This window comes from Periophthalmus magnuspinnatus, chromosome 21 (genome assembly GCF_009829125.3).
Source record: "Periophthalmus magnuspinnatus isolate fPerMag1 chromosome 21, fPerMag1.2.pri, whole genome shotgun sequence".
In the NCBI taxonomy this organism is placed as follows: Eukaryota; Metazoa; Chordata; class Actinopteri; order Gobiiformes; family Gobiidae; genus Periophthalmus; species Periophthalmus magnuspinnatus.
In genome coordinates, this window is record NC_047146.1 from 8,461,474 (window position 1) to 8,485,524 (window position 24,051).

At 38.8% G+C, this 24,051-nt stretch overlaps 4 protein-coding genes across 4 annotated transcripts; 3 read left to right on the top strand and 1 right to left on the bottom strand.

The window, feature by feature from the left end:
* Nucleotides 1-13: 13 nt before the first annotated feature.
* On the top strand, nucleotides 14-10,326 carry aff3 (AF4/FMR2 family, member 3). The gene is made up of 19 exons (XM_055230417.1): nucleotides 14-129; nucleotides 2,722-2,836; nucleotides 3,263-3,337; nucleotides 3,407-3,440; nucleotides 3,522-3,585; nucleotides 4,056-4,107; nucleotides 4,208-4,239; nucleotides 4,371-4,548; nucleotides 5,620-7,332; nucleotides 7,417-7,526; nucleotides 7,604-7,748; nucleotides 7,823-7,926; nucleotides 8,009-8,072; nucleotides 8,939-9,075; nucleotides 9,165-9,236; nucleotides 9,306-9,399; nucleotides 9,493-9,542; nucleotides 9,618-9,820; nucleotides 9,923-10,326. The coding sequence occupies exons 3-19, from the start codon at nucleotides 3,266-3,268 to the stop codon at nucleotides 10,042-10,044; spliced, it is 3,246 nt and encodes a 1,081-aa protein (XP_055086392.1). The 5' UTR covers nucleotides 14-129; nucleotides 2,722-2,836; nucleotides 3,263-3,265; the 3' UTR covers nucleotides 10,045-10,326.
* A 1,315-nt stretch (nucleotides 10,327-11,641) lies between these two features.
* Nucleotides 11,642-19,854, top strand: rev1 (REV1 DNA directed polymerase). Its single transcript, XM_055230557.1, has 22 exons — nucleotides 11,642-11,916; nucleotides 12,400-12,475; nucleotides 12,633-12,765; nucleotides 12,857-13,025; nucleotides 13,121-13,456; nucleotides 13,556-14,268; nucleotides 14,365-14,457; nucleotides 14,526-14,642; nucleotides 15,258-15,384; nucleotides 15,479-15,607; nucleotides 15,688-15,842; nucleotides 15,918-16,037; nucleotides 16,114-16,334; nucleotides 16,402-16,574; nucleotides 16,661-16,875; nucleotides 16,951-17,120; nucleotides 17,197-17,430; nucleotides 17,499-17,592; nucleotides 17,676-17,875; nucleotides 17,955-18,087; nucleotides 18,173-18,275; nucleotides 18,350-19,854. Exons 2-22 carry the CDS (start codon nucleotides 12,410-12,412, stop codon nucleotides 18,459-18,461), a joined length of 3,813 nt encoding a protein of 1,270 aa, XP_055086532.1. The 5' UTR covers nucleotides 11,642-11,916; nucleotides 12,400-12,409; the 3' UTR covers nucleotides 18,462-19,854.
* Nucleotides 19,855-19,952: 98 nt separating this feature from the next.
* txndc9 (thioredoxin domain containing 9) lies at nucleotides 19,953-22,060 on the top strand. The gene is made up of 5 exons (XM_033987464.2): nucleotides 19,953-20,012; nucleotides 20,612-20,789; nucleotides 21,133-21,251; nucleotides 21,376-21,630; nucleotides 21,709-22,060. Exons 2-5 carry the CDS (start codon nucleotides 20,634-20,636, stop codon nucleotides 21,827-21,829), a joined length of 651 nt encoding a protein of 216 aa, XP_033843355.1. The 5' UTR covers nucleotides 19,953-20,012; nucleotides 20,612-20,633; the 3' UTR covers nucleotides 21,830-22,060.
* Nucleotides 22,061-22,361: 301 nt separating this feature from the next.
* On the bottom strand, nucleotides 22,362-23,837 carry mrpl30 (mitochondrial ribosomal protein L30). The gene is made up of 5 exons (XM_033987014.2): nucleotides 23,717-23,837; nucleotides 23,560-23,637; nucleotides 23,327-23,473; nucleotides 22,663-22,736; nucleotides 22,362-22,576 (listed from the first exon to the last, which is right to left on the bottom strand). Exons 1-5 carry the CDS (start codon nucleotides 23,762-23,764, stop codon nucleotides 22,444-22,446), a joined length of 480 nt encoding a protein of 159 aa, XP_033842905.1. The 5' UTR covers nucleotides 23,765-23,837; the 3' UTR covers nucleotides 22,362-22,443.
* Nucleotides 23,838-24,051: the final 214 nt, after the last annotated feature.

The following is a 24,051-nucleotide window of genomic DNA, read 5'->3' on the forward strand; positions in this document are numbered from 1 at the left end:
GCAGAGCGGTCACTGTGATGGGCACGGACAGGGACCACTGACCAGTACCGTGAAAACATGCCTGCTGTCCCCTTCGACAAAAGGAAACTTTCTGATGTCCGCCCTCTGCTCCGATGCGCCTGTTATCTGGTGAGAGACTATCTAAAATCACTTTGGCTTGTTGGCTTCTTGATAGGATGTCTGTAGGCTATTGTTCATTTGTCAGGACACTCCATGTTGACTTGTTGACATATAGGCAAATATTGATTTTTTTTTTTTAACTGTTAATAAATTACATTCTAAATCTAATAGTTTCTGTTGATGGTAATAGGTGTATATGACTTTACCGGGTTTCAAGCAGCATAACTTCAGTGTTTGCCACTTTAAGAATGTAACAGGTGGTGCAGTACAGTTGTTGCATGTGGCCTGTTGCAGGTGTTATTAAAGGTTGTGGTTTGGTTGGCCCCTGGGGGAGTTCATTCATTAGGGCATTGCACTAGGACTGTGGCTGCTGTGAATCAAGTGCATGATATAATATGGCCATTAGTGTTTTGCTTCCTTTAATATATTTCGTATTGACCTCTAATGAGGCTGTAGCACATAGACACATTTTCTGTTGTTTTGGGGGTATTTATCTACCTTTGTAAGTGATTGACAGCCGGGGATTAGAAATACTAGGCCTGTCACAGTAACAAATTTTGAAGCAAGATATATTTATACAGAGATATACTGTGATAAATGATAATATTAAAACTACGTTACGCCACTGGTACAATAAATAATATAATATAAACACTTCATTCAACAAAGCATATATGTAAATGATGCCTATACACTGGCATTTTAGGGTTTTTACATGCGCTGGAAGAAACATGTGCATGGAGCAGTAAACTTAAACAAAAATGTCTTCTTTATGTTCAGAAAGTAGCGTTCATGTGCAACGAAGGAGACAGATTTACACTGTGAACTGAAATGTGAAAGTTTCCCACTGTCAACTGAAAGTCCACGGCATCTGTTAGTCCAGATGTAACTTTAGAGATTTGTCACTTATCTCTATACAACCCAGCATTTGTACTAAGCCAAAATCATTATTAAAGACCCATATTAAACTATTTTCCGATCTGTTATAATGTTGTTTCCTCATCACAAACATACCTGGAGTTGTGTTAGTTTCATTTACACATTTAACACACAAACACTGTATATTAAGGTTAGGTTCTTCTCTTAAACAGAAAACGCTCTGTTACACTTTTTATTATCATGTGGTAATACAGGAGGTGCTCCACTATGTTTTTAAATGCCATACACTAGAATGATTTAGATAATTTCAGCTCTGCATTTGTTAATCTCTATTAAACAAAAGGTAAAAGGAGATGTTGAAAACTTCCACTATATGACATCACAAGTTGGAACAGAGCATTTTGAGCTTTGGAGATGTAGACAGATTAATAATAAAGAGTTACTCAAACACGTGTGAATGAAACAAAACACAAGTCCAGGTGTGTTTTTTGAGGCGTTAATAGCATGATAACATGGTTTAAAGCTTACAAGAGTCATTTTTGCGTAATGTAGGACCTTTAAGTCGCAGGTGAATTCAATCAAGTGTTCTTCAGTTGAGTATCTTAAGATTAAAGAAATGTTTATAATAATTTAAGAACACATATGCCAAAGCTAATTTCATATCACTGCAATTTTACTTTTACTTTCCTCTGCTGCTTTGTTTTGATAGGAAACAACAAGTCAACTATGTTCCAATCAGAATTGGGAGGTAAGAGAATAAGTGACCCATTGATCTTCCACCAGTTCCCTGTGGGGTCTCAAATGACAGGAGCTCCAGTAACTATAGGATTTTGGCGGAGATGTTGTATCTAGCTGCAGGGCATTGAACAGATTTAAAATTGATGTAATAAGACCTGTAGAGACACGCAAGAATGTCTTACAAACAAGGCAGTGAATGAACTTGAAAACACTGCAAGCAAAATGACCTTATCTGTAATAACTTTTTTAAAAATATGCAGATATGTGGGAAAAAAATCATTCAGTAAAAACAATAAAAGAAAAATGCACAGCCATTTTTATAACCTACAGTGTGTACTAGGTCTACTAACAGTTTAATGTGTTCATATTTTATTACAAACTCTGATCAAGCAAAAGTTAATTCATGTTTTGAGAATATAGAGTAAATTAGTTTGCTATACAGTCACATTTTCTCCTTCAAAGTTTAAAAACTAGCTAAGCAATAAATAACTTTTACTTACATTATCATAAACATACAACTGTTACTATGCCGCTCTTTAAATTACCTCTTAAAATGCATTCTTTAAGACTGAGATAACGGTGAAATATAATAAGAACAGTGACACATAAATGTCCGTCTAGAGAGCTTGATGTAGATGGTACAGCTCTGTCCTTGGTGACTGTGGGAGTTAATGCAAAGCAGAGAGGAAACACCCTCCCTTAGGACTCCAGACAGTAGTGAGCAGTAGTCAGGGGGAGAGGCTTAAGCCATTCAGCTGCTCTGAGATATACATATACACTAGTACTACCTCTTTAGCACCACTCGGCATCTCTTGCATGTATTTTACTTGGCTCAGGTGTGCAGTATTAGTGGCGATCCAACACAGAACTATACATGATCACTACTAAGGGACGGTTACAAACTGCACCAGAGAGTCACCCAGAGCAAAGCATTAGTGAAGCAACAAGTTGACTTTATTTAATGTCCTGTTTTTGTTTTGACAGAAATTCTACTTCGACAGGAAATGAGAAACAAAAAGACGCAGTGACATGGAGCTAACAAGCTCGAGCTGGGAACCCTTCCTCCTCTACTCAAAATACACAGCACAAGCCCCACCAGGTGAGCAGAGACACTACACTGACGCCTACATAGTCACAGTGTTTTCAGGGCACAGTACAGTTTATGCTCTTAAGAAAATCAGAGCAACCAATTTGATCCTACTAAGAGGAAAATAAAAGACTTTGGGGCACAATGACAATGTAAATGATAAATAAATGTTAAAAAAATAAATACATAAATACATAAAATAATAATAATAATAATAATAATAACATTAAAAAAAATAACAGCTTCTTAGTTTAGTAAAATTACTCCCTCTGGTGGAATCGAGTGGGAAAATGTATTTGCATGAACTGAAAAGTTGGAGTTATATAAAGTATTACATTATATATATTATATTATATGTAAAGTAAGTAATATTATAAGAGAACCTGTATTTGTCTCAATAATGGATTGTGATAGCTTTCATTTTTCCTTTTTACACAGGATATGACTCAATCTTGGATCTCGCAACAAACTTTGGGGGGTGAGAATACACAGCGAATCCTCTATAAACCCAAGGTAACCCAAATGATAACTCTATTTACAGTGCATTTCAGTGCAAGTTATAATCTTTATCCTGTGTTAAAGGACGTTACACAGCCACCCACACATCTAAGGCAATGTAAGTATTGATATAGGATTATAGCTCTATCAGTTGTTTAATGAATAAAAATGCCTTATTTTTAAGGCTTGTTTTCATCAGCAGGTCATCTGGGGGATGCACAGCTGCGAATGACCCGACACCCTCACGTGGCCCCTCACAAATCGTAAGTGAAGAATGAAGAAACATGATCAGAAGTCATCAAATCTGAAACCAGCAGGCCAGGACCATATGTCAACCACAAATGAGCATTCTTAGCCATAAAACAAGACATCCACACGTGTATAGCTATAAGAAAGGGCTCAACAAAGGGAAGGAGGAAATTAGGGTGCTTGAGGCTACAGAGCATAGGCTAGGTCAAAGGTCAGTGAACATTCTTGAAAGCTGTCAGTGGGAAGTGATGTGCCCCAGTTAGTTAACTCTTTATGTCCTTGTTTTGATCCAAAACATATGTTCTTTCATTTACTCCTCAGGTAATGTAAATAATTTACTTATAGCAGTAGTCTTACAGTATGCACTAACACATTTACAAGAATGGGCTATTTGAATAAACACTTACCTATAGAAACAAGTAAACATTTTCACATTCATCCCTCATTTTACTCTTTAAAACACTGGGATTTTGTTTCCTTACAGCATGCTTGCAGATGATCTGAAGTTGAGCAGTGATGAAGAGGATTTCCAAACTGTAGGTTTAATTTTGAGTGCTGGTGTATACCTTATATTTATACTTAAATGTGTAGGTTCTGGATACAAAAAACTAGCCTTTATGCACTTTTGTTTTGTAGGTAAACCATGAGCCAGCATGGGATGGCCACAGGTACCTAACTTCTCCTCTTTTAGACATTTTTACTCGTGCATATAAATTATGTTTCCTCACACAACAGAGTTTTCAGTGCTGTTTATGTGTGTTGGCCCACTCAGCCCACCTCTGTTTGTGTTGAATGACAGCCGGACAGCCCAGATCTCACATGGCAGGAGGGTGCGACATTCCAGCTCCGAATCCTCTGACTCAAACTCCAGTGTCGGTTCAAGCAGCAGTAGTCTTCACTCCCAGAGCTCCAGTCCAAAGACTCGCCCCGAAACTGTGTCACCTACGACCGCACAAGACCCCTGCAGCAGCAAAGAGGTACAAACACATCACTATGTTATATTATTATATTAGCATTTAAATATGTCATGATTTTTATTATATGACCTAAATACTGTTCAGTAATGACAATATTAATTTGTTCAGAACTCTCATACAGGTGAGAGTTTCTTGAGTTAATTCATATATTATAATAACTTAATGTGGCTATATTTATTAGCATATTACTGCACAGTTTGCTTGTTGTAAGTGATTTTTATATTAAGTTATGAAGGAGACATGGTAGGGTTGTTACTTATTGTGGGACTTGGCCTCAGATATCCAGGCAATGGAAAGGAAACCTCAATGAATGGAAAGCCCTGTACGTAGTGGACTGTAAGACCAAATGCAAACTGGGCCCCTGGAGGTAGGAGTGCATGTTGGAAGGGTGGGGTGTAAAGCATGTGTTTTTCATTTGCGTTCGAGTGTCTCTGAAGAAGGAGATGGGGGTTGGCGTTTTTGAAGACTGCATATACAGAATTCCAGGTAGCAAGAGAAAGAGGGAGGGACAGAGCAGAAGCAGGGAGGGCAGTCGCGATGGTACAAGAGATGCAGTGTCCTCTCAGGAAAGAGAGCAATCGATGTGGGACGTTCTGTTTGACTTGGGAAGTGGAGGTTCAATTTAGCCCTGGTCAGAGAGGAAAAGACTTTCAAGGCAGAGGCAGTGGAATATAACTTTAGGCTGTGAGTATTGTACTTTTCTTGTTTTATTTCCTTTATGGATGTAGAGTGTTAAGTCAGCATTACATGAGTCATTTGACTTAATTGGATGGGGGTTGTAAGCATGGATGTGAACTTGAAAAAGAAGAGCATGAGTGAGTAACCATGGAATCCTAAAATGTTAGCTAAAACTAAACATTAAAATCTAAGAAATACAGTATTTCTTCATTATGTATAACAGATCCACAGGTTTTATTATAGTATCTCAAGTGGCCATAGGAGAGCACTGAGTTCACACACATATTTAAGATGACAAGGCACTGGATCAACTTTAGTCATATAAAAATCACTAAATCTAAATTCATATCATACTTTCTGTCATAATAGTTGTTTTATGTTGTTTATTTTAAGATTGGTCAACCTTCAGCGGCTCATTGGCAGTTGGATAAGTGGTGGAGGAAAGCCAGAAAGAAATCATCCAGCGGTGAACAGGATCCTTCTGAGAACATTCCTGGATACCCGCCCTCTCCGTACGCCCAAAAAGCCCCATCACCGGCCAGGTCCTGGGATAGCAACCAAGAATACAGCCCGTGCCAAAGTCCTATTTCTATCCCCCACTTCAATTATAGACTAACCAGAAGTCCGTCTGTGCCAAGCCCTGGGTACCAAAGCCCAGTCCCCAATATCAGCCCTGGTTCCATCCCAAGACCGAGTCCAGTCCCTAGCCCAGTTTTAAGTGTTTGTCCGAGTCCATGTGGAAGTCCTAGAGCCAGCCAGCTTAGCCCACTGCCAAAAGATCCTCCACGGAGTCCCAGTCCTACTTTACCCTCTACTCATCATCAACAACATCCTGGCAATCATAGCCACCTGCGACCAGCCACTCAGGTGAAAAAAATCAGAACATGGAACAACCATTTGCCTAATACTGAAAATACGAAAAGGAATAAAACTAGTACTGAACAGCTACATAAATCTAAACATAAATTTAGACACACACAAGAGCAAAATCACAGTAGAGCAAAGACTGACACGATTTCAAGCCATAATCACAAAGCTCCGTCTAATTATTTTTCTAGCTCAAAACAGGCTTCTGACATTTCCAAATCTAAGCCAACCACAATCCAGCAAGCAAATAGCAAATCTAGCCACAAGCCTTCATTTCAACTCAACTCCCATATCAACTGTGAGACCAATAACAAGACTGATCACAGCTCCCATCCCCAGCATACCACCAACAAGAATTTAAACTCCAAAACCAGGCCAGCATCTACTGCCACTTTTGTGCAAGATTTAAAGCGCCCGCTGAGGAAATCAGAGTCTAAGGAGCAGTACAATGAACATGTAGACATTGAGAATAGGCAACACGAAAGAAAAAAGCATAGTATTGAAGAGAATCAACAGGGCAAAAGGGAGAAACGAGAAAGCAGGAGGCTGGCGGAGGAGCAGCTTAGACAACCCTGGATCCAGAGCTCAGAGGAAGACTACGAAGAAGAAGCACTAGCAGAGCGAAGAGGGCCGAGAGAGGAGAGGGAACATCGCAAAAGGGAGCAGAAACAGAAACACGAATGGCACACAGCCCAGGTCAATCCAAAACCACCCACCAGTCATCACTGTCTTCAGGAACAAAAAGACAAGACCAAGAAGGGACGGACAACTATCTCTCTGCGTGGTTCCCCAGCACCCCCTAGTCCGTCCCCCTCCTCTACCTGGTCCTCAAGTGCAGACTCTGAATATCAGGCTCCCATTACAAAGGTCCCTGCTGACTCAACATCCCAAAAACCAGTTCACGGAAGGGCTCGTGATCCAACTCGGTCCGATGTCAACAGGTCAAAGTCAGCACCCCTCCGAATAGGTATCCCATGTGAGAAACAGCAGAGTGAGTGCAGACAAAAACTCTATACTTTGGTCCCATTTGGACGTGGTGAGAAAAGTGCAGCATCCTCTCAGCGTGGACTGGGAAATCTGGTGGTGCAAATCGATCTCTGTCTCCTCAAAAGGGTCCCAGACAGCACTACTCTTCCCCCTGCCAAAAAGCCTCCATCACACGTCTCTTCTGCTACAAAAGACAAACAGCGGGAGGCTATGAGACACCTGTATGTCCCTGATGGCAAGAGAAAACGCAAGGTACTCATCATCCCGTATCATTTCTATATGTACCGTGAGAGTAGACGGTAGCTAATACGCCATATTCATTTCTACTGTGGTCAGATGGAGAATGGAGTCTCACACAGAGAAAGTAAGAGGGGTGTAACCTATGCAAATGAATCTTCAGGTCCTGCAGCTGACAATCACATTCTCACTGAAACGACACACAGTGGGTAAGAATGAATGAAATTAAACCACACGGAAAATGCTTAACTATGTCTTTTTGTTTAATACAAATGTGTACTTACAGGCCCATAAATGAGTATTTGGACAGTAAAAGGCCATTGTCCCCACTATCACCAGTATCCCCTGACAGTCCGGAGTTTATTAAGCCCAGCTCCCAAGTCAAGACATCTGAGAAGAACAGAGACAAGAAACGAGATGTTGCCATCAAAGTAAAACGATTGATAAGTAGTTCTGGTTGAATATGGAAACGTTGGGCTTAATACATTCTTTCTTGTGAAATTAGCCAAAGATGGAGGTGGAATCACTGAAATGTCCTCAAAGCACTAAACCACCTACTGAATCCTGGGGCCCATCAGGACATAGAGGAGCTGTGACTCTTCCTGAAATGTGAGAGAGAATACAAAATTCAACAAGACTCTAATGTACATGCCTTTCTTAGCCGTTGATATGATTTATTTGTGTTCTGCAGTCAACACCATGCAGAGTACTATTTACATGAAGCCAAGAGGATGAAGCACCGGGCTGACGCAATGGTTAGTAATGTTTGATTGGAAGATATTTATTACAAAGAAGCATGGGCCACATTTTCTTAGTCATTTGGCAAATTTCAATTTTGGATTGAGAGCTTGAGTAATTTATGTTTTTTCAAATCAATATTAAAATGTTCTTACAAATCTGGCTATGAACCACTTGGTACTGTAATCCAGAGAGCAGTTTTACCAAAAGCTCGACAAATCAAAATAGCCATATGCCTCAGTGCAGAATATCTTTTGGACAGTCTACCTTCTCTTATTCAATTCAATTTATTTTTGTACAGCTCTAAATTACAACAGCAGAGGCCTCACAGAGCTGCACAAAATTGTTAATTTAACCAGCAGAAACAGCCTGTGAATTAAACAATAGTAAAGCCATCTGTTAACAACAAAACAAGCAAATGAGCAACTGTCTCAGAGAATCCTTTCTTAGACATCTCTGTCCCATCAATAAAAAACTAACCTGGAGTACACCAGAGTGAAGGAGGCTCGCTCCAAGGCTCATGTGCACAGAGTTTAATTTTAGAGCCATGGTGCTATGGAGTATGGAGTTACAGTAGAATAACAATGATTTAACAAGTGCCTGAGCAAGTTTATCTGCACCACTTTTAGTCAAGATATTAGAAAGGTACATATAATTTAGACCGTATTTTGAGTTTAAAATGTTGATCTCTTCAAGTTTAAGTCTTATCAAAGCTCATCACTAGCTCATAACTCTAGTCTAGTCTTATAAATGAATAAAAAAAATATACAGATCAGTTGACTTTTCCTTTGGCAACTACAATTTTACATTAAAAAAAAAAAAACATAAACAAAAGTCCATATAATAATGCCTAATAATTGTATATTTATGTCCTCTTATTTAGGTCGACAAACTTGGAAAGGCAGTGAATTATGTTGATGCTGCATTGTCTTTTATGGAATGTGGAAAGGCAATGGAGCAAGGTCCTCTTGAGGCAAAGTCTCCATATACAATGTACGCAGAGACTGTTGAACTTATAAGGTAAGTTTCTCACTATTGCCCCTAACATCACATGGCACTACAACATTACATGATTTAAAAATGTTTCTTTAATATCCATCTGGGGAAAGATATGCAATGAGACTAAAGAGCCATTCAGGTCCCGGAGCAAGACAGGAAGACAAACAACTGGCCGTTCTGTGGTGCGTATGTGTACACTGATACTGTAAAACTGATTATGCATCTAATGTACAATTAGTGTGTGCCTGCAGCTTCCGATGCCTTGCCCTCCTTTACTGGCAGATGTTTCGCTTAAAAAAGGACCATGCACTGAAATATTCCAAAGTTCTGCTTGATTATTTTAAGGTATCTCTGAAAATAAATATAGACAAAAAACAATGTTACTATGTATATTATAAATCGATAGTTTTCCAATGAAACATATTGTGGTTTTGGCAGACCTCTCCTAAAGTGCCTGCTAGCGCCCCTTGTTGGAATGGCTCTGGAAAGTAGGTGATCTACAAGTTTTCACTGTGTAATGCATGTCTACCTTTACATTACTCTGCTGTGTTTATTTCTCTCAGGAGCCCTGGAGGACACCCTTTGTCACTCTCTCCTAATGCTAAAAATCGCAGCTGGAGTTCACATGGGGGCAACTCATCTTCCTTCATCAACATTCCCCACAGAATCCACCAGATGGCAGCAAACCACTTAAACATTACCAATAGTGTATTGTACAGTTATGAGTACTGGGAGGTAGCGGACAACCTGGCAAAGGATAATATAGGTAAAAAAGAGCTAATTCAGTGCCTGGAATATGAGGGAGTGGCCTATATCCACAATGCAATTGTGAAAATTAACTTTACATCTACTGTCTTGTTCCTTTCAGAGTTCTTCAACTACTTGAACACCTTATCTGGCCCACTGACACTCCACAGCAGCATTGCCCATGCTGTGCAGTATACCAGGCAAGCTTTGCAGTGGATACGCATTAGTGCCAAACTGAACTAAAAATGCCTGGATTTGCCACAGTTTGTTTGTTTGTTTGTTTGTTGGACCAAATGTAGAACATTTGTTTCTATGACGATATATTTCTATGTCAAATAAGGTGCTACTGTGCTGTTTGGAGTCTATTGCCTGTCATCCTCATAGGATGTTAGTGTGCTTTCATGCACATGTCTGACTGAACAACTCAAAGACTGAGTTTAATTTTAATTTCTCTTTCTGAGGGAACATTATTTTCTGTGTTGAGTTCATTTGGTTGACAAAAAAATAATAAATTACATTTTTGAGTGTTTACTATTATTACACATTTTTCATTCTATTTTTCACCATTCATATTGAAATATTTTCCATCACTTGTAGCAGGCTATAGTATATGAAATATTGCCTACCAATACAATAAACAAATAAGCCTTTTTTTAATCAAAATATAATGTGTTGATTGTTTTGTAAAATATAGCTTCCTTTATTCAGCTTAGGCTATATACACTGGATAAATAGTGCTACAAGATCAGAATTTAATGTTTTATGCCATACCAGGTTCAGAATTGACATTGGCATATGTCCAAGCCCAATATAAAATGTATTTTCTTATCGCTGTAAGCCTAAAATCATCATTTCTGTGATTCTGCATAGTCCTCCTCCCCATTAGACAGTCTATGCTCCTCCCGCATCACCAAGGAGGAAAAAGCAGGAATTAAACTTCAGCATCCCACCGTCTGGTACCATAGCAACAGAGAACAACCGGGAGAACAACCGGGACTCTGCAAACCCAGGGTCAATACATCCTACGACTGCATTTGTACATGGGTCTGTTTCCCCAGACACCTTCAGTGCACGTGTTATTATGAGCACTAGGTGCAATCAGCCGACGATAACTCTAGTCTGGACAACTGTGCCATAAAGGCTCGCTGTTTTTTTGTGCGCCACGTGCCTCTGCGTCACGGCCAGTGCCCGCGTGCCAGGCCGTTTGAGGACACGCTCAGACCTTTGCCTTTCTCATTCGGTCCTGTGAATATGGAAGAGGTCGTTTATCTGTCCATGGTCCAGATCTCAGACACGCTAGCTGACACACCAGACTTTGCGTTGCACAGCGCACACTATTTTCCTACACAAGTTTAAGTTAGATAATAAACCAAAGACACAACTAGCGTCAATTGCATGCCCATATGATCATATTGTTCACTTCACAAAAAAGCTATGATGGAGAAGTCATGTGCCTGATCCAGAATGACCCAGTCAGTTGAGGTGACATGCACTTGTTCACCGCAAAGTGGCAGCACTACAATATAAATTCAAGCTGGGGAAAACCAGCGGTCCAGAAAGTTGAAATCAAGCTAGGAACGGACGTACAACGTAACCGGAAGTATGAGTATTACTACATAATAAGTGCCTCATATTTATTTTTATTTGACGTTGTTTGTTGCTTGGCGTTTTATAATATATCTATAAGAGTAGAAACTCTATCTATAAAGATTAACAAAACTGTCAACAGCTGGTTAAGTGTCTTTATCAATCAATCAATAAATTAAATAATCTGACAGAGAAAGTTTTATTTTGAAAACCCCCGGAAATGCTTAGGTTTTTGTTTAAATTTGTAGGACTTGTATAGAAAAGGAAAGCAGCAGCAAAGCAGGCGGTAGAGAGCTAAAGGACTGCGAGGTGGGCGAAAATACTCAAGTGACATGGCGTGGCAGCGTGACAAAACAGGGGCACTTTGGTTCACTGGAAGTGGTTTTGTCGCGACCAAAACAAAGAGCGAGGGGTCGAGTTAACAGTGTGGAGGGCTTAGCTTTTTATCACCGCGCACTTGGATTATACCGGGGCTCTATCTGCAGGAACAAGTCTGTGGCTAACAAGCTGCGATTCACATTATAAAAGGTAATGTTAAAGCAAGACTTACGTTACCAAGCTTCTCATAGTGTGATTTGTCCAACCTGTTAGTAGCATGGGGGATCAAGTAATGAGTCAAAGAGTTTTAAAACTGATTTGTGTTGCATGTGCGTTTTGTAATGAGTCAATGCAGCACGCTATAATTTGTATTCTGTCTGCTTCAAGTGGCTTCATGTTTTTGCAGAAGGGTCGCCAAGCATTGCCCTAAGTAGTCTGTCTAGCTAGTGTTAGCATTTAGCCTTTGCATTCAGACTAACTACCTGTCAGTTCCCATATTTGCCCGGGCATGTCCTTGGCTGCCACCCGCGCTGCTAATACTGTTTATTCCACATGACAACAGTAAACAACTTCTAATCCAAATGAACTTTTACACGCGTTGAGGTGGATCTGATGATTGGTTCACGTGTTAAAAGTTTGCAGTGCTTTTAACATGTTTTAACGTTGAAATGATTATGAATTCTTTAATGTTAGGTAGCTCAGCATGAGTCGAGATGGATGGATGAAGAAGAAATCTCTTGCAGGCGATGATAATGGCTGGGCTGAAAGGGTGAGTAATGCATTCATGGCAATTCTTAATATAAATTGACTGGCAAAGAAGATAAATTACACGCACCTCATTTCTCCAGATTATAAATTGAATAAAGACCATACTGCACAATATTACGATTTGTTCATATTTTTGTTGTAATTTCTTTCACTTGCAGGGTGGCTATATGGCTGCCAAAGTTGCCAAGCTAGATGAACAGTTTAAACTCTCTGCTCCCAGAGAAAAACACAAAGAAGGCACATCCTCAGCTATTTTCAGTGGAATTGCAATCTATGTTAATGGATACACAGGTATAAAATCATCATTTGTATATTTAGTCATTCTGAATTACCAACACAATTCTGTTGATTTTCACATGTGAATATATCTTTTTTATGACAGATCCAAGTGCAGATGAGTTGCGCAGATTGATGATGCTACACGGTGGTCAATTCCATGTTTACTACCGTCGCTCCAAGACCACTCATATTATTGCTAATAATTTGCCCAACAGCAAAATTCAGGATCTTAAAGGTGAAAAAGTTATTCGACCAGAGTGGATCACTGACAGGTGTGCTCAGTTTTAGTTAAGGGGTGAAATAGTTTTGCTTTGTTTTGTTTTTTCTCCATTTTCTTTAACTAATACTGTATATTATATATTTTCAGTATCAAGGCTGGACGACTCCTTCCATATTTACAGTACCAACTATATGCCAAAGGCAAAGGTGTGCTTTTCACAGGGATAAATGTTCGTCAAGATACAAATATTGTAGATCCCTTCCAAGCCCTACCTCAACCAAACGTCAGTCAAAATCATTTTCTGCCACAGCACAGCAAGCACTCATTAAATACTTACCATAAAAAAATAGGCCCTAATCATGCCAAAAACTATGCCTGTTTACAACCGCAGTTTAGTTCCAGCGTAGCTCAGGACAAAAGACTTGGCCACCCACAACCTCAGATAAAGTCACTCAGATGTCAGAATGGTGTGGACATTAAAATGTAAGTTTGTTGTTTTTTGTTTGCTTTTTGCACACTTGGTAAATTAAAACCTGAAATATTAATATGCTTTTTGTCATTATTTTATAACTGTACTTGCAGAAATGGACATGCTACAACGCTACTCGACACAAGCCATTCTGCACTGGCTGCAAATGAAGATTCTTCACTGAATGAAGTTCCTCTTACAAATGGACACACTCGCCTCAATAACGGTGCCTTAAAACAGGAGGATCTCTCCCCTGTTACTGAGCCCTCTGACTTTTACTTGCTTGAAAGCAAGGCAAGAGGTCCAGACCACAAACATTTTACTTCAATAGGTCCTCATTCAAAATGGGATCCTTACGATTTCCCTCATAGTCCTGAAACTCAGTCTGGAAAGGACTTTGAATTGCAGGATCAGCATTGTGTTGATGCTCTAAATAAGGCAGAACCCAAAGCTATAAAAATTACTTGCTGTCCATCTTCACAAGAGCCTGAGACAAGTCTCAATGGTGATTCTTGTCAAGAAAATTCATGTGTGTCACGTTTGAATGGACATTACCACAATATTTCTGACTGTTCCTCAGTGAACAAAAATGATTCCTTTACTGAGCAAACATTGTCAAAGTCCTCAGAGTTGCAGGCTCAAACAGATAATTTGATTTCTGAGTTCTACTCACATTCGCGTTTACATCAGATCTCAACATGGAGGACTGCTTTTTCTGAATATGTCAATGAGCTTCATTGCAAAAGAAAAACATCAGATACTACTTCATTTTCTGGGGTGGATCGGCTTAGAAAAATGAAAGGACAAGGCAGCTGTGCCAGCCAAGGTAGTTAAATACATGGTGACTATATTAGAATTATTCAATTTATATGATCAAAAATATTCAACAAAACAAATAAAGAAATATTTTATCCATTTTCAGGTTCATCTGTAACTGTTAAGTCTTGCATATTTCATGTTGACATGGATTGCTTTTTTGTATCTGTTGGCATTCGACACCGTCCAGACCTAAAAGGCAAGTTTCTTGGAATAACTTAAAGAATACGTTTTAAATGAGACTTACCTCTTCTTTCTTTCATATAGGCAAACCTGTTGCTGTGACCAGTAACCGGGGACTAGGGAGAGTACCCCTGAGGCCTGGCGCCAACCCTCAGCTGGAAAAGAACTACTATGAAGGAAAACTAAATCACGCTCAACATAGTGAGTTGTCCAACATGTGTTTTTCTGCCCAACATTAATTAAAGCCCTACAGCATACAATTTCAGCCAAAAAAATTACTGAAACTAATTACAGGTGTGTTTATTGCTCTAAAATATCTTGGAAAAACATACACCCTTGCTTTGAGGGGGTCTGTCGCTACACAAAACTAACTTTTCTGCTGAATGATCTGCCATTCTCCATGGAGGTGTTCTTGCTTTGTCTGGAACATTACACAGAAAGGACTAAAACCTATTGCTTGGCGAGCCAGCCTCTCCTTTCTGTTTGAATACAGGTGGGTCTGGAACCACACCTTCATACAACTTTGGGACAGATATGTTTATGTTAACACAAACGTGCCATACGTTTCTCTGATCAGTTAATCCACATGTCAATCGTGCCAACTGGAAATCGGGGAGACAGGACATGGTTCCAGACCATAATGTCTTTGTAAAGTTTTGTAAAAACTTGGTCTTGGCTGGCCATGCAATGAAACTTATGTACCTCCATGACAAATGTTTCAGAGTTTGGTTTGGCTTTCTATCATCTCGGCACCAGAAATGTTACGCAGTGCTGCTTTAAGCGTGTGCTTAAAATTGTGTGGATTTTGTATCTTAGGAAACGAGGATGAGGATCTACACAGAACTCCTTCACAAGAGATACCTGACTTGCATACTAATGGTGTAGAACAGGATGCTACTGCGCTTTCTATGGCAGAGATTGCATCATGTAGTTATGAGGCAAGGTAAAAGTTTTCCTTTAATATAAAAATATATTTAAAAATGTATTGAATCTATATTTTTTACTGTAATTTGTTTTACCCCTTACTGTATACACAGGAAGGCGGGTGTAAAAAACGGAATGTTTTTTGGCAAAGCTAAACAGTTGTGTCCATCACTACAATCTGTCCCTTATGACTTTGAAGCCTATAAACAAGTTGCTCTCACAATGTATGAGACTTTAGCTAGGTAAGAACAAAAAAAAGTTTATTTGTTGAAAGTCAAGAGGTAAGTTTATAGGATAAACCTGTTCCCTTTGTTCTCCACAGTTACACTCATGACATAGAGGCTTTGAGCTGTGATGAGGTCTTGATAGATGCCACCTCAATGATCAGAGAGTTGAAAATAAGCCCAAATGACCTGGCCAGTGCCATAAGAGCTGATATCAAGGAGAAAACTGGATGTTGTGCCTCAGTTGGAATGGGTAAGGGTACCTTTCCTTAAAAAATGTACCGTTGGAGCAACCGTTATTCATGCAGTCCTTTTGCTCTGTGTTAAGGTTCCAACATTCTGTTGGCTAGGCTGGCAACACGTAGAGCCAAGCCCAACGGGCAATATTTTCTGAAATCTGAAGAAGTAGATGATTTTATCAGGGATTTGGCAGTAACTAGCTTACCTGGTATAAAACCTTTTTACTTTCTATTTTGATATCAATATGAAATATTTGTTCTAAAGATTTTGATATTTTTCTCTAGGTGTTGGGCCTGCTATGGGCAGAAAACTTGCTGCAATGGGGGTCAGGTCTTGTGGAGATCTCCGACAAGTGTCCATGTCTGTACTTCAAAAGAAGTTTGGACCAAGAACCGGCCAAACATTGTTTCGTTTTTGCCGAGGCCTGGATGACAGACCTGTTCGTTATGAAAAGGAACGCAAGTCAGTTTCTGCTGAAATGAACTACAACATACGCTTCACCAGGGTAAGTAGCCAAATATATCATCATCTTAAACCCAAACATGAATGTTCACATTTTGTTGCTATTACAGATTGATGAGGCGGAGTGCTTCCTGACAAATTTATCCATGGAAGTTCAAAAAAGATTAAAAGCAGCTGGGTTACGGGGCCGCAGAGTAACCCTTAAAGTCATGATTCGCAAAGTGGGAGCTCCAATAGAGCCTGCTAAATATGGAGGTCATGGCATATGTGACAGCATAGCCAGGTAAGTCACCACCAGTCAACTGCAAGTGTTTCTGCTTTCTGTGTCGCAAAGATATTACATCTTTATCTATTTTTTGTAATCTGTAGGACTGTGATGCTTGCTCAGTCTACAGACAATGGTCAACTTATTGCATTGGCTGTCATCAAGCTTTTCCATGCAATGAAGCTGCAGGTCCAAGATCTGAGAGGGGTGGGAATCCAGGTCCAGCTGCTTGAAGGAAATAACTCTGTGAATCCAGACTCTCGCTCCATCAAAGACTTGTTCACGCGACAGGGACTTCAAGCACAATGTCCCAAAACAGGTTCATCAGGGTTTCATTTGGGTGGATTGAGTAATTGTTTGTCTAATGAATAAAATACATTTTGACTTGGTCTAGGCACTGGACCCACAAAGGAAAATACCACAGCGATGCCTCAAGAATCATCCTCAGCCCCTGCCTCTTCTGTCGGGGCAGTTTCTGAAACAAGTAAAAGGGAAACTCTCACAACTCGACATAATCCTCAATCACACCGTAGACTAAGCATTGATGTTCCCTCTCCTTCCCAGGTAGGCACTGATGTAGGGAAGGGGTTATTGCACACCAAAATTGCCTTTCACTAATCATTTCTGTATACTACCCCAGGTGGATCGTTCTGTATTAGAAGCGTTGCCTGCAGATCTTCGAGAACAAGTGGAACAGTCATGGACTTTTCGAGAAGTGAAATTAAATGGTGATATGTCCCTAAATCCACAGCCTTCTCATCCTTCTCCATCTGACTCAACAAAGCCATCTCCAACTGCAAGCAAAATAATATTACAAATACCAAATCAACCAGAAAACACAGGAATTGTTTTAGAATTGCCCAACTTCTCACAGGTGGGTAGTTTTTTGTAACGTGTCATTCACTGGAGTCTTTGACAATTGGCCTTATATTATCTATATAGATTGACCCGGAGGTCTTTGCTGCCCTACCCAAAGAGCTGCAGGATGAGATTAAGTCTGCCTACAGCCGAACAACCAATCAAAAAGAGCAAGCATGTAAGTTTGTAAAAGTGTATTTAATGAGTATATTTGACATGCCATCTTCTTCAGCCCTGTGATTCATGCCCTCATTTCTGCAGCCGAGGTTAGAAATCCACTGTTACAGTTGAAACAGGCAGGAGTCGGTCCTGTTCGCGTTAAGAGGCAATACAAGAGGAAGAACAACTCAAGTCCAGCTAAAAATGGCCCTTCTCCTCTTAAGAAACGACCATTGACCAACAGTCCAGCTAAAATCCTTCCATCTCCAATAAAGCTGGGAGAACCAATTGACAGGCTTAAGGTGAGTAAAAAAATTTAAATTTAATATACATTTTTGTAGCATTTTTGTTTTCAAGATTACAGTCATGTTATTCCCTTAGACTGAAAATAGTTCCTCAAAGCAAGACATCCCACAGTCTGCAGCAGTGTCTCGTGCTTCTCCAACACTGGCTGGAGCCTCTGAATGGACAGACATTAAAACTCTTCTGCGGGAATGGGTCACTACTATCACAGGTAAAAATAACTTGCTTAAAGCAGAAATTTGTACATGTTTTAGATTTAAATTATCCTCTGGCAACTAATGGTTGCATTTTGTTAGAACCAATGGAGGAAGACATACTTCAAGTTGTGAAATACTGTACTGATTTAATTGAGGACAAAGATCTGGAGAAGTTGGATTTGGTCATAAAATACATGAAAAGGTATGTAGTCCCCCCAAATATTGTTCAGTTTGGAATGTTGCTCTCGCCATTGCTTTAATTGGCATTTTTTTCAGGCTTATGAAGCTGTCAGTGGAGTCTGTTTGGAGTATGGCTTTTGACTTTATTGTAGACAATGTTCAGGTCGTTCTGCAGCAAACATACGGTAGCACTCTCAAGTTGGTGTGATTGAAAGTGGCAATTAAGGTTTGAAGCCCAATGTCACCATATATGGACATCCTCAGGAGTACACTCACTTTGGTAAAGTACATTTTCTCAAAATGGTGTGCTGCCAGTTTGATTTACGGGTTTCCCTATTGGCCAACCACTCATAAACAATATACCAAAACCAGTTAACAAGAGACAAGTGTGACAAAGTAAAGCTGCCAAAGTGAATTCTTGTAAGGCAACTTTTTCCACCTAATGAGAGTAACAATAAATGCTGGTAATTCATTTTATACAGCATTATACAGATTTAGCACTTTGTAAAATAATGCATCCATTTTCTAAAATATTTGAAATTTTATATGTGCAATCACGCCTCAAAACATTTTTATTCTTTAACTACTCACCATGACATTTTTTCCTCTTATTTCTGACAGTTTGTACTGTGAGAGGCTATACATTCTCACCATGTGTTGACCTCTGAAGATTGTAATGGACAGTATTTTTATTTTATATTTGAATTAGTTTGGTCATTCCATCATTCAGTAGGAATGTAACAGTGATGTAACATAATTTCCAGTGAAAATGTTTAAAATTTTACTACTGGGTCAAAAAAAGCAGCCAGACAAAGGCTGCATGAGGTAGTATTCTTTTTTTTTTTTTTTTACCAAGTGCCAAACTCTGTTATGTGTAAATAATGTAAACTCATGTAAATGTTTATATGTCCTGTATTTGTTTTACGTGTAGTGAATTCTTAGTAACTGTATTCTAAATTTGTAATTATTTTTACTTGAGTACATGAATGTTTCCACTACTTTCTATGGGAGGCAGAAGCTGGCTAAAGCGCTTCACTAAGGTCAAATAGTCATATTTGTAAGCACTGTTGAGCTAAAACAATTTTACAGGGGCTATGGCAATCAATAATTAGCCTATGCATTTTATTTCAGCAAATAAGATGTCCTTTCAAGACCTCTAACATTTCATACAGCATTTATATTGGAGTAAATTTTATAAACTTGAATATGTACCACTTTTGGAATTTAACTTTTAATTCTGTGTATCTCACCTGTGTATTGTACATGTAGAAAGAAATTTTGACAGTACTTCCTGTATTTCTACTAAGTTAACATTTGAGAGGTGATGAAGATGCTTTTTTAATCAGATATTGACAAACCAACCTATGATTACAACAAGCAAATAAAATAGTTTGCTCTGAAAAGTGATAATGAATGTAATTCAGAATGTGCAGATTTTTGCTCACCTCAAAGATGTTAGCTTTCTCTGTTACGTTTCTAAAGGGAATGGCCAAAATAAAACGGTCTGTCTTGCCATTTCCTTTCTGGCTGGTGCCTGAAGACCTGAAGCTGTGAACGTTTGTAAGTTTTTTAAGTCTTTGTAAATAAATTGTCAACTGTGATACAGATTGCTTTGTTTAAGTCGTTAAGTATTAATTAATAGTGTAAAAAAAATACAGCATGACTTTAGTGATTTATTATTTCTATGACGTATATTATGTGTGACGCAGTTTCCGGGTTAGGTCATTTCTTGGCGCATTAGAGGAGCCGTAGCGCACAGGTAGGTTGATGCGTGTGGATCATTTATTCCCTTGCATCGATGGCTTTTATATAGTCTATGCACTTCAAACAAATTGCATTTCGTCGCTTTTTTTGGACAACAAAACACTTAACGGCACTCTCTTCGCTTAATGTTTTTATTAGCCGGCAGTCCAGCAACGGCTAACCAAGAAGTATGCTAACGTACATAATGTACAAGCGTTTTTAGTCAAAGAATGCCTTCAGCCAGATATTGTAATGGTAAAATTTTAAACTAGAACGAAAACTATAATGTTAGAAACTAGACGGAATGTATTGCGCAGAGCTCGATTTAATGTGGGTAGTAGCATTGTGGCGTTGGTACAGCTTACAGCGAAACCCCTCGTCTCCATGGCTTTGTCTGTAAACGAAATATCATAGTCGACACTCCCTGACCACAGGCTCGTCATTGTGCCGCTGGGCCTGCTTTGATGGTGTCCCTTATACATTAAACATTGTTGTATGTAAACGCATTTCACTTCATATTTTTGTCTTTCCATAAATCTGGGTACCTCCAACTTCTCTGAAATCAACATTTGGGTAATTTGATCACAGATCTCTTTTTGTTTCTTAATCCTTTAGGTTGTATTGAAACTGCCCAGCCATGGCTAATCAACCAATGGACGTGATAGCAAAGGTTTTGGAAAAAGTGGAAGAGCAGGTAGATGCAGAGCTGAACAAACAACTGAAGGAAGAAGATTTCGAGGTGCTGAGAGAAAAACGGCTAGAGGCTCTCAAAAAAGCTCATAAACAGAAGCAGGTGAGTGTTGTCTTTTTAATATGTCAATATGTCATTGTAAATTGTGGTATCAATTTTAACAATGATGCCATTAGCCATTAGAGGAAACAGTTTCATAATAAATACCATCAATGGGCACACCTTTTTTTTTTTTTTTTTTTTTTTTTTTTTGGGCAGCTTTAATTTTCAGCATGGAAGTATAATGGAAAAAAGGGTTTGAATAATTAATACAACTTTACAGGTTAAAATCTGCCAGATATTCCATTACAATGAGTGAGACTGAAATACTACTGGACCCAGAAGTAGACAAAATAAAATTCTTACATCCTTCCCCTCTAATCTTTTTTTTATTTTCAATTTTAAGGAATGGTTGTCAAAAGGTCATGGTGAATACAGAGAAATTCCAAGCGAGAAAGACTTTTTCAGTGAGGTTAAAGAAAGCAAAAATGTTGTCTGCCATTTCTATAAAGATTCTACTTTCAGGTAGGTAAAATACATTTACTGCTGAAAAATATATTGTTACAGATGCTTTTCTATTTACAGTGTGCATTTGGTATTCAATTGTGTTACAGAAATATAAAATAAACTCCTTTTCGTTCAAATACAGGTGTAAGATCCTTGACAAACACCTCTCCATCTTGGCTAAAAAGCATGTTGAGACCAAATTTCTTAAACTAAATGCAGAGAAGGCGCCATTTCTCACAGAGAGACTTGGCATTAAAGTCATTCCCACGCTGGCTCTGTTGATAGATGGAAAAACAAAGGACTTCGTGGTTGGTTTTACTGATCTGGGCAATACAGATGAGTTTTCCACTGAGATGCTTGAGTGGAGACTTGGCTGTGCTGGCGTCATCAATTACAGGTAAGATTTGAGGTTAATTTTAGATCTATAATTGAAATCATTTTTATTAAATTGAATTTTGTTTCTGACTTTTAATAGTGGCAAATTGATGGAGCCTCCAACACAGACTAAAAAGTCAGCAACCAAGTTTACAAAAGTGGAGAAGAAGACTATCAGAGGACGAGGGTACGACTCTGATACAGACTCTGAAGATGACTGAAGATCTACTCCTGGTTTTAGTCTCAGGATTGGCTCATTACACATCCACTACATGTAGGCTTTTATCCATCATGCCTACTTATTTCTTTTTTCATACCAACTTATTTAATGCCAAACTTTTCATTTTATTCACACTGGCACTGTTGTCAAATTTAATAATTAATCTTTATTCTTCCAATGAAGTGTAAATATTTCAGACCATCTCCTGTTTTTTTCCATATACAGTACTGCAGAAAAAAACAGAACTTGTGATTTATTTCAGACCTGCTTTAACCTATCTGTTATGTAAGTGTGTCTTTTCGGTCTGTTTTATTGTGAAATTGTCATTTCTTTTTTTGAATAATTTACAAAAAAAATCCCTTGTATACAATTATCAAATATATACGTATATATTTATAAATATATACGTATATATATATATATATAAGATGGCAATAAAATAATGCATTATTTGTTAGTGCAATGAGCTGTATTCAATGAGTGTTCAGGATGTTTCTGAAATTTCCAGATTTTTACTCCTTTAACAAAGTCTGTATTCCTTTAATGAGTAAATCAAATCAAGTTTATTTAATGCACATAAATTTCTTGTATTTACAGAACAAATGTTACAATACACTAGGAATCAACAGCCTTAGTCTCCACTGGCTGCAACAAACGCTTCACAATAAGCTCTCCGTTAACGTTGATATATGTCTCAGCCATGTCTTGCTCAGCAGGAAGTCCATAGGGGGTCTTCAGTGGTTGTATCCTTGAGGTGCCATGAAATGTTTAAAAATAGTTTCATTAAGCTCAAAACGCAGCTGCAAAATAGTCAGCAATTCCAGTGATTCTTACCTTACAAGATGTTTGATATATTTCAACTGATTATTAACTGCAGGTGTATTTTTATGAATTACTGGAGCGTGCATCTAAGAAAAAGACATAATTTTAATAAATGTATAGGCTTTTTTGCCCAGGTGCAACAGCAAATAATTTTATATAGATCTGTGTGGAGATTTTTAAGGACATCTCTTAAGGCTTGGTCTAGCCCTAACTCTAGCCAGCTTGCCACTAACTATCCATAAAGGCAAGGTAAGGTACACTTTACGGCCCCTGTAGAGGAAATTTGTCCTCTGCCTTTGACCCAGCCTGCTATCCCATTGGGGCAACCTGTCAGGAGCAGTGGGCACCGCGCTCAGGGAACCATCTCCAGATCTTGAGCTTGGTTTGGTCAGACCTACCTAAGCTTGAGGATTCTCTCTGTAAAGCATGTTATGGGACTAGTTACAGCTACAATGCCACATGAAAAGGGTCATTTGGAGTCTAACATCAGTTGTGATTTAAATTACAGAGAAATTAATGACAAGTGAAGGGGCACCTGAGGATCAGTATATGGACGCCAAATCTCTACCTCTCTGAGATTATCATTTTTATGACTTGGTGATTTTTGTTCTTTAACTTAAGGTCTTTAGCTGCCATATAGTCTTTCAGTGCTACTTTTTTTTTTTTTAATTATTACCTTACGCAGCCCGAAACTTTTGACCATTTCTTTTTCCCAGTATGGCCGTCGAATAGTACTTTTGATGCGTGTCACAATATGCAATTTATGAGGTTGCTCTGGATCACCTCCATATTTTTCATGCTCTTTTGATCTCTCTTCAAAAATCTGAAAGGAAACACATACGTGCCATTTATTACTGTAATATAACAGCAAACACCCATCTGTTGCTTGTTACTGTAATACAACAATACCTCTAGAGGCATCCTTGATCTGGTAAAATTTCCTCGTGCCAATACTAAACATGGCAATTGAGTGGCCCCCGCTATGATCTGGAAAATGATGCGGGCGACAAATAATAAGGTGAACACTGTAATTAAATTGTCGATAATATAAACACTTGATCCTTACCTTATTCGGGATGAACCGTAGACCTTGACAAACCCCAGCAACAGACATAGCGAGGTTAGCGTCACCTACATGTGTCCAAGGTTATGACAAACAGAGGAAAATAAGTTATATTATATCCTATTTCACCTGGGACAAGAAAAAAAAACCCATCACATTTAATCATGTAACAAAGGCATGCCTAAATAAAACGTTTAATCCGATGTAAATGTACCATTCACTTTGATTCGCGTTTTGGTTGCAGGAAGTCACGGGGAGTAACACTCAAACTGTTCCGATGTGAAGCGTAGGTAACAAACAAGGAGTTTTAATTATATGTTTAATCATTAAATATCGAG